At 33.4% G+C, this 11,021-nt stretch overlaps 1 protein-coding gene across 1 annotated transcript in view; it reads right to left on the bottom strand.

The window, feature by feature from the left end:
* Positions 1 to 11,021, bottom strand: part of LOC106465576 (homeobox protein Meis1-like) — a 203,639-nt gene that overhangs the window by 76,588 nt on the left and 116,030 nt on the right. The window contains exon 7 of the mRNA XM_013925803.2: positions 3,549 to 3,688. Coding sequence (XP_013781257.2) covers positions 3,549 to 3,688 — 140 coding nt within the window. The remainder of the gene's footprint in view (positions 1 to 3,548; positions 3,689 to 11,021) is intronic.

The following is an 11,021-nucleotide window of genomic DNA, read 5'->3' as shown; positions in this document are numbered from 1 at the left end:
GGTTACGGAATAACTGTGATCCAAGATCGTGGTGACTGCCTAATTGCAGTCACAGTTATTCCATAATCCAAGGTTGTAGTGACTGCCTAATTGGAGTCACAGTTAATCCATAATCCAAGATCGTGGTGACTCCCTAATTGAAGTCACAGTTATTCCATAATCCAAGATCGTGGTGACTGCCTAATTGAAGTCACAGTTATTCCATAATCAAAGATCGTAGTGACTGCCTAATTAAAGTCACAGTTATTCCGTAATCAAAGATCGCGGTGACTGCCTGATTGAAGTCACAGTTATTCCATAATCAAAGATCGTAATTATTGTATTGTTGTTGTTTTTTGTGCAATGCTACACAATGGACTATCTGCGCTCTGTACGCCACGGAGAATCGAATCCCGGAATTTAACACTCCAAGTCCGTAAACTTACCGCTGATACACCTGGGAAAAGTTTATTACATAATTCTCGGAACATTGGGTTGTTCAAAGCATACAATACCTTACACGAGCAAATACAAAGTCATTTGGTGTTTAGAGCCCTGTTACATCAGTTTACAACGATGAAAACACACGATTTAATTTGATATTTCAAAACCAAGACAGTGTATCACTTTCATTCTTTACTTTCTCGATATATTTCATAAAATCGTTTACCTGTAGCTGTACTTTTTATTGTATACACTATGTAGAACTAGCGTTGTAGAAGTCAAGCATTATAACGGAAGTGTCATAAAAACAAATTGATACTATAATAAAATGAGTGAGACTGAATTCAGAACTACGAACCGGTAGAGGGCGTTGCAAATGCTAATGCAAAGTGTCTCGCAAAAACTGTTAAATATTTGAGCTAAGTTTCGTGGATTTATTGCAAACATTTATTACGAAAACATAAAGTAGTGGTTGAAAATTAACGTTAACTCAATGCCATTGACAAATTACATTTCAACTATATTCAACAACGAATGGGCGCCGACTAGCGGTAATTTTATGACGCAGCACTAACTTCAGTAATTACTTTTCAGCGTGTACAAGTACTTATTTACGTTCACAGAATCCAATAGCAGGGGTCGTGAGAACTAATAAAGTAACAAAAAAGCTATATCTTCCCGACAATAAGTTCTAACAGGTGAACAGTAACCATGGTAATGGATATTGCAGCAAATTCATATATATATATACACACACACACGTGTAATATTTATTTATATACACACAGACACCCATATATATATATGATAACTGATATCAACAAGTGCGAGAAAACAATGATATTGGACAGCGTATGTGTTTCTGAAACCAGACGTAGGTTCCCACACTATTCGGCACGTGCATTTAGCTATAGAAGTGCACGTGGATATGTGTGTACGTGCGTGCGGTAAACTTATCTGGAGAAAAAATACAAACAAGATTTTTCAATTTACATAATATAGTCAAATCGTTTTCACTTCTCTCTCTCTCTCTCTATTTTTTGTCGAATTTATTTTATATTTTAATATAATTAAATAAAGTTAATTATACGAATTAAACAATAAATATTTAACAGTTTCGTTTTGAGTTTATTTACCGATTATAAGTATTACTTTGTTACAGGTTTTATAGTAATAAAGGGAAAATATTCTTCCTTACTGTAAAAGCTGTAACTTGTAATAAAATAATGAAGGAAATATCTAGTTCCTTTTCGTCTCAATACTAAAAAAAAAATATTGTTTGAAACGTTCATAGAAAGTGAAGTGTTGGAGAAAAAAACAGAATAAATAATATAATTGTTTTCGATATTAGGAACAACAACAATGAACTGGTAATATTATTGGGTTTGTTTTAAGCGCAAAGCTGCACAATGCACTACGACCACCGCAGACATCGAACACCGAATTGTAGTTTTGTAAACTCCGAGGCTTATCGGCGAGCCACCGGGGAAGAATATTTTTGAGTAATTTACTCATTTGATTTGTGCATAAAGAGCACTCATGTGTTGTTTAAGTTATTGATGGGATATTACTGGGATTACGGCCGAAAATATTGTTAACCGCGTGGGTACCCAACTGATAAATCAATAAATTCTAGTAGTAGTAGTCCCCCCCCCCGGTGAGTTAGCTGTAACGCTGAGGGCTTATAACGTTAAAATTCGGTTTTCGATACCAACGATGGGCAGATCACAGTTGACCCATTGTGTACCTTTGAGCTTAACAACAAACAAACAAACAAACAATAATTTCTATTCAATATAGTTTTCTCAGCATAAATGTTACAGTGTAACATCATTGTACATCTTACGAGTTTGCGATATATATAATTGGCATAATTAATAAGAATTAAAATTAGTCTTGACCCTTAAAGTTAGTTCACTTTTGATCAGAAGTTATTGATAATTTGCATCTACATATAAACAATGTTAAGTATGCAACAGCTGTTTAACTCATAATATGAAACGTTTCTTCTTTATGTGTAGATAAATGTGAATGCTCAATAAGGCCTAGCTATCGATGAATGCACCAGCTGTTTAACTCATAGTATGAAACATTTCTTGTTTACGTGGAGATAAATGTGAATGCTCAATAAGGCCTAGCTATCGATGAATGCACCAGCTGTTTAACTCATAGTATGAAACATTTCTTGTTTACGTGTAGATAAATGAGAATGCTCAACAAGTCCTAGCTGTCTTGTTAAAAATGGTCACTACGTTATACATTGCGTGTAATTCCTCCATACCTCAGACTGTTCTTTAACTCATAGTATGAAACATTTCTTGTTTACGTGTAGATAAATGAGAATGCTCAACAAGTCCTAGCTGTCTTGTTAAAAATGGTCACTACGTTATACATTGCGTGTAATTCCTCCATACCTCAGACTGTTCTTTATCGCATCGAAACTTTTTTTTTCCAGCATTTTCGTTTAATGAATATGTTTTATTCTATAAAAACGATGCTTAATGGAAATAAATTATCTTAAAATAAAAGTGGTATTATTTGTTTTGTTGTACTTTTATCAGAAGGAACTATTGCCTATCCATGTGCGGTGTATACTAGGTGACAGATTCTGAAACAGCTGAAAACAGTCATCAAATGTTAGATGTTCGGTACAAACTGACATTGGTAATAACGTTTCCTGGATAAATATAGACACCGTTAATAATATTCGCAGTCAAAATGATATCGGAAATAATATCTATGGTAAAAACACATTGATAAAAATGTATGGCGGGAAAAGGTGGCTGCATAAAAATGGCACTGTGATGATGCAAAATAGCATGTTTAACATGCCTTTCTGTGTGTGTGTGTGAAGAAACGGTGCCATTTTTCATGTGTTATCCCCCTCACTTTTCATTATTGCTATTTTTACCAGTTCCAATTTTTTACTGGATTCCCAAATTTTAATAGTGGCAACAAAATCGCACATCATAGCTATGATCAACATTATACTAGGATCCCTCCATTACTTATTAAATAATCAATATTGTAAAATTATCCCCATTTTAAGAATGGGACACTATCCTGATATATTTCGAAAATCAAAAATTAGCATATGCTTTAGATTACTGTAATGTTATTTTTACCGTGAGATGCTGGAAAAGCCAGGCTCGCATTATGTTGGTAGCAACTTTGGGAAATATTCCCCGCTTTTTCTGTCTCTTTTTTCCTCTTTCATCATCGTCATCCTCTCCAGTGCCATCTCCCGAGCCTATGCTAGCGTCCCCTAGTGACAAATATATATACAAATGTAATTTTTTATATGTTCTCTAGGTAATTAATAAAAAAAAGACATTTTTACAACTGAATCTAATGGGGCTAAAGATATCGTTAAGATTTTAGCGTGCCCTAGTGGTTAAATATATTGTTAGAATTTTAGCCCACTAAACAATTACGGTAAATTGTAAAATTTCAATATATGTTTTAATTAACTTTTAATGGTGAGTTGTTAGGCCATTTAAGGAACGACAGTTAGGTTTAGCCACATCTGAACAGAATATTTTAAATAAGTTTACCCACGTTTTCCTACATAACGTCATATCATTATGGTCAAAACACTCAAACGTTTTTTAAGATTTGCTGGATACGAACACTTGCTCTCAGAAAAACTGTTAAACCAAGATGGCTGAAAGAAGAGGCGTACCCACACTGGACAGTCTCATTAATAATGCATTTTATATTTATAGCTATTTCTCAGGTAAGCAGAAATCGAATTCATAAAAATGACGAAACCACTTCAGCTTGTGTTAAAGCTTCGTCAACCGATCTCAGTATCAATGGTTTTGTAAAAGTATACGTGGTGTTACTATAAAGTAAAAAAAAAAGATGGCGAATCTACTACAGCTTTTGTTGCGATCTTTTTCTAACATCTAATCTTAAGCTTTCACGTTTTCACCACAGTTTTCTCTTCATTCTCTCTCTCTCTCTTCTTTTTGAAAATAATTCTATAAAACTAGACCTGATAGAGTTTCCAGAGAAATTACCGAGAAATACGCGTCTATGCGTTTTATCTCTGCGCGGTTCCTCAAGGAAACTTGACAAAACAGATTTCATTTTCTACAGAAGAAGGGGTGAACCTACAATTACCGTACAAAGAAAGATTCTGTCTTCCGGGAAAAACCATCACTGCTCCTTAGCAACTGAAACCTTTCAGAGCTCGAGATGCTAGAGCTCGAGCTTTGTCGATGAACGTGTCACATTTGGTGCCCATTAGCTCCGACAGCAGTAATCGAAACCTTGCACTTGGAATCCTTGCACATATTACGGAAAACGAAGTTTGAATGACACATGACTGAAGATTGCTGACCCAAGGGGCTGACCCATCAGTTAACATCACCTTTACCCTCAGGCAACGATTCGTTTGGGAATTAAGTTACATGTAAAAAAACAACAAAGCTCATTCCTGAAATTCTGTATAAACTTATAGGGGTCCAAAAAGCAAAGTTGTTGTTCTTTTTATTACTTCCAGGATACTGAAGAACTTAATTCTGATATAGAAAAAAATTGTTGTTGTAGTTCAGGTCACTACTTAGGGAAACTTATTCAAGTGTATATTTATTTATATAGACTATCGAAATAAAATTGTTGTTGTAGTTCAGGTCACTACTTAGGGAAACTTATTCAAGTGTATATATATATTTATATAGACTGTCGAAAAAAATTGTTGTTGTAGTTCAGGTCACTACTTAGGGAAACTTATTCAAGTGTATATATTTATATAGACTATCGGAAAAAAATTGTTGTTGCAGTTCAGGTCACTACTTAGGGAAACTTATTCAAATGTATATATATGTTTATATAGACTATATATATATATTATAATCTCAAGACTATTCCGAAAATTGCGTGAATGAAACATCTTAAGAAACATAACCGAAAAATGATTCAAAAAATAAACTTTTATAATTGCTCCGTGGTGATTCACGGTGCTATATTGAAACATCATAAAAACGACTCAAAAGCTGGATTTTTATGACCATCTTGTAAAGATGCAGTTTTAAAGGTTTGGTTTGTTTTGTTTTGAATTTCGTGCAAAGATACACGAGGACTATCTGAGCTAGACGTCCTTAATTTAGCAGTGGAAGACTAGATGGAAAGCATCTAGTCATCACCACCCACCGCCAATTCTTGGGCTACCTTCAGATTGCGAGTCAAACGCCATAACCACCTGGTCATGTCGGGTCACACTGTTAAAAAACATTACTAATGGCTCAAAAACTGGACCTTTATGATCACTTTGTATTGATATGTGGTGCTATCATAAAGAACATTATTAATAACTCAAAAGCTGGACCTTTATGATCACTTTGTATTGATATGTGGTGCTATCATAAAGAACATTATTAATGACTCAAAAGCTGGACCTTTATGATCACTTTGTATTGATATGTGGTGCTATCATAAAGAACATTATTAATGACTCAAAAGCTGGACCTTTATGATCACTTTGTATTGATATGTGGTGCTATCATAAAGAACATTATTAATGACTCAAAAGCTGGACCTTTGTGATCACTTTGTAAAAATCCGCGATGCCATCTTAAAGTACATTACTAACGACTAGAAAGCTGGACTTTTATAATCACTCAGTGATCCACAGTGCTATCTTATTAAACCGATTTAAAATCTGGACTTTTATAATTCAGTTAGAAATATTCAAGGGAGCATTATAACACGACTCAAAATCTATGATTTAATTTGTTATGATCGCTTCGTTATTTCAATAAACACTTTTATTAAGGACCCAAAATCTAGACTCACATAATCACTTTGCAATGACCCTCAGCATTAACTTAACAGATTAAATTAAGATAATCAGATTCCAATAACTTAAAGAAAAAAAAAGCCTTAAACTACCATAGAAATTATACAATGATGAAATATAAAATCGCTGTATATGACAGAATTATGTAAGCTTGTTAATTAACAACGATATCACAAAAGCAGAAGATCAATTTGTTAGATTCATGTTAGTTGTTTGGAGAGATAAGTCAATCAAACTATACCACATTTGTTAGATTCATGTTAGTTGTATGGGGATAAACTTAACAGTTTTATCATATTTATGTTGGTTGTTCGGGGATAGAGTCAATCAAACTATACAATATTTGTTAGATTCATGTTAGTTGTATGGGGATAAACTTAACAGTTTTATCATATTTATGTTGGTTGTTCGGGGATAAAGTCAATCAAACTATACAACATTTGTTAGATTCATGTTAGTTGTATGGGGATAAACTTAACAGTTTTATCATATTTATGTTGGTTGTTTGGGGATAAAGTCAATCAAACTATACAACATTTGTTAGATTAATGTTGGTCCTATTTCCAGTATACATCATAAATCTTTTCTTGCCTCAAAATAACATCGGTAACAGATACACAGTTTGTTTCATGTGATTTACTTAAGTTCCATAAGTGGCCACCAGAGGTACTAGTAAGACAATTTCCTTCCGGTACATTCGAAGTATATATATATATATATACACTGTAGGAAGATAAGGTGATTTATACGAGATTTTTGTTAAAAATCACAAGTACATGAAAGATCCAACCGCTAAATCTCTTCAAAATGTTATTGAAATTCATTTGCGTTTTAACTAAATTAGTGCCACTAGGGAGAGCTTGAAGCAAACAATCTGTAGAGCAAGACGAATGAATAAAAACAAGAATAACCATTTTCCATAAAAATTCCCTTTGGAAATATAATGCCGCTGAAGGAAGTATTCATTTCAATAATCTTAATGAATGTTTTAAAGTAAAAAGACACACGTTAGTTGTATGGTGAGAAAAGTCAATCAAACTGAGCAACACGTAAAAAAAATATCACATTCGACTTAGAACACTAAATGACTTTGCTATGCGGCTAATTACATGTCCTATTATGATAACAGGAGTAGTACATAAGACTATTAAATGACTTTATTCAAACATTATTGTCTAATGATAAGAATAGCTGCAAGAATTACGTTGTCTTTAAAAGTCTTCAACTTCTGAATGTAATTAGAAGACTTTTTAACTCTGCTTCATCGTGATAATTGGATATATAACACTAGTCTTCAATATAACCTGAAACCTGACACTGTTCTTAAATATGACACTCTTCTTAAATATAACCTGAAATATGACATTATTCTTCAATATAACCTGAAACCTGACACTCTTCTTAAATATAACCTGAAATATGACACTATTCTTCAATATAACCTGAAACCTGACACTGTTCTTAAATATAACCTGAAATATGACACTCTTCTTAAATATAACCTGAAATATGACATTATTCTTCAATATAACCTGAAACCTGACACTGTTCTTAAATATAACCTGAAATATGACACTATTCTTCAATATAACCTGAAACCTGACACTTTTCTTAAATATAACCTGAAATATGACACTATTCTTCAATATAACCTGAAACCTGACACTATTCTTCAATATAACCTGAAATCTGACACTCTTCTTAAATATAACCTGAAACCTGACATTATTCTTCAATATAACCTAAAACCTGACACTCTTCTTAAATAAAGAGAAAATATCTTAAATGTAATCCAAAAACGTGCAAAGAAAAGACATGCCGAAAAAAAAAGTGTTAAAACATATATAGTCGTGAGTGGTGCATAATTGTGTACTAACATCCACATAGTGTTGAAAGTGTGATCCGGATATTCTGACGAACAGTTAGTTGCTGGACATTTCGTTACCGCCACATTGTTACTAGGATAACTTGTGACTGGTGCATTCTTGTACATCATTTTTTGTGACGTAGCAGTTTTTTAAATACAAAATTGGTTGGTGACAATAATAAAAAATTACAACAGAGCCAAACTGTACAATCATTTGGGGACCATTCAAAAATTACATAACGCTATGGGGTAAGTCTGTATTATGATGTGTTACAGGGAGTAGGGGGGTGTCATGAGCAGTGTTGCATAAAACATATATTACAGTGAAAACGATTTAGGTTTAAAAAAACATTTATTATAATTTAACAAAACTTCGATTTGAATTTAAAACACCTTTAATAACGAGAGATGGGTGAGGTGGGGTCCTCTGGTACTTGAATTAGGTATTGGTGAATTTAGTAACAAAATTCACCCATCACAAAAAAACAAAACACTTGTAACGAAACCTTTTGTAACGATGTGACGATAACTTGGATGGCATAACGAAATGTTTCTCGTAACAAAAAAGTCCATTTCACAAGTTGTCCGTAACGAAATGTCCCAGATTTTTAAAAATAAACCGACTCTTCAATTATTCACCAACGCGCGTAAGAATCTGCTGTGCAACGTCAGATGGATTCTTAAATATTATTTGAACTATGAGATTGTTGTTCAACAAAATCTGAATTATGGCACCATCCTTAAACATATCTGAATTGTAATGACATTATACTTATGTCTATTCTGAAATATGACATTATTCTTGTCTTGGGGGTGTTCTAATTGTCTAACGATTACGTGTACCTTAAATCAGAATATTAAAAGTTACATTTTGCTAATAAAACGCTGAGGCAACGTTTCTCTGTCATCATTGTTATACCTCATGTTTGCCAAAACCAGGCAACAATTTATCTGACGGCTCTTAGAACCAGTCAACAATTTATATGATGACTCTTATTGTTCTTGGACTATTGACTTTTTTAAATGGAGTATTTGTTAATTACCACCAACACATAAACTAACCTTTTCAAGTTTTTCTGTGTTTATTTAATTTTTCTTACTGATTATTCAAGAAGAATTTACGCCAAGAAAAAGGTAAATAATATGGGAACCTATCACTAACTAGGCTCAGGTTCTGGTTTTGAAACCTATCACTAACTAGACCCAGGCTCTGGTTCTGTGGAACCGAATATTTTATGCTCAATATCACTAGAGTTGATCCTGGCTATAGATGCCACTCACGACTGTAGACAAGCACAGTATGCTAAGCAGACCCATAAAGGTATTAACACCGAATACCAATCTAACCTTATATACACAGCGAAGTACGGTTTTCCAAATTATATAAACTCGAGAATTTGTCTTTATTTAATAAATAAACAAAACGAAGAAGAATATATTTGTACTAATAACTGTATGCGATTTTAGAGTAAAATCTTAATAACTTAAAAAAAAAGAGTTTCTTACAGTAAATAGAAATATTTTCAGAGTTAGTGAATTTGAATTTCACTCTTTGTAATCAACGGAAAACTCCAAATATCAAGAATATTGGCAGAGGCGTTTTTTTTTGTTGTTGGTCATTAAGCTTGAGCTACACAATGGGCTGGCTATTTGTGCTGGGTTCACCACAGTTATCGAAACCCGATTTCTAGCGTTATAATTCCATAGACTTACTTCTGAGCTGCTGTGGGGAGTGTTAATGACTAGTGATGTGAATGTTGTTATGAGATGTGGTTAAATGTATGTGGTGTTCCTTCAGTCCAGATTTTGTGACCTTGTGTTTCTTTATTTGGTACTAATACATTTATAAACTCTTTTTTCTTCTTCTTTTTTTTTTCAAGTACGGTGGGCAACTGTAGTTTAGCTGAGCAAATCTTCGCGGATTTTGTTTCTGTATTCTCTCCCGCGAGCGTGTACCAAATGTTTGATCTGCGGAATCTCTGTTGGGTTTCCAAGATGTTCACTCGTTTGTTTCCTGAGAAACCAGATCAATTACTTGCTCAATGGTAGCTTCGTGCTCTAATCCTTGTTGAACAAACCTTACTGAAACGCTAATATACCTGGCGTTATCTGAACGGCGGATAGATATGCACGTACCTTGTGACTTTGACTCCTAAATTTGTTACTTTCAGCCTTTATTCTGTGCGGAGGATTGAGAATGATCACGTGATAACGTGGGAGAAACTATGCTTTCTACAATGTAGCTAAATGGATTCTTTCAGAACCCAGAATTGTATTTTCTATTTATGTGTAAGCCCGTAGTTTGTTTAACACAAAACTACAGAGTGGGCTATTTGCGCGTTTCTCACCGTGGGGGAACCAAACACTGGATTTTAGCATTATAAGTTCTACTTACTTCAGGGACAAATGACATAATAGATTGGATATGTATTGTTTTAAACAAAATACAAATGACATAAGAGATTAGTTATGTATTGTTCTAAACTAAACACAAATAGCATAAGAGATTGGTTATGTATTGTTCTAGACAAAACACAAATGACAAGACATTGGTTATGTATTGTTCTAAACAAAACACAAAGGACATAAGAGATTGGTTATGTATTGTTCTAAACAAAACACAAATAGCATAAGAGATTGGTTATGTATTGTTTTAAACAAAATACAAATGACAAGAGATTGGTTATGTATTGTTCTAAACAAAATACAAATGACAAGACATTGGTTGTGTATTGTTCTAGACAAAACATAAATGACAAGAGATTGGTTATGTATTGTTCTAAGCAAAATACAAATGACAAGAGATTGGTTATGTATTGTTCTAGACAAAACATAAATGACAAGAGATTGGTTATGTATTGTTCTAAACAAAACATAAATGACAAGAGATTGGTTATGTATTGTTCTAAACAAAATACAAATGACAAC

This window comes from Limulus polyphemus, unplaced genomic scaffold (genome assembly GCF_000517525.1).
Source record: "Limulus polyphemus unplaced genomic scaffold, Limulus_polyphemus-2.1.2 Scaffold1988, whole genome shotgun sequence".
NCBI lineage: Eukaryota > Metazoa > Arthropoda > Merostomata > Xiphosura > Limulidae > Limulus > Limulus polyphemus.
The sequence above is the reverse complement of the archived record's forward strand: the minus strand, read 5'-3'. Positions and strand labels throughout refer to the sequence as shown.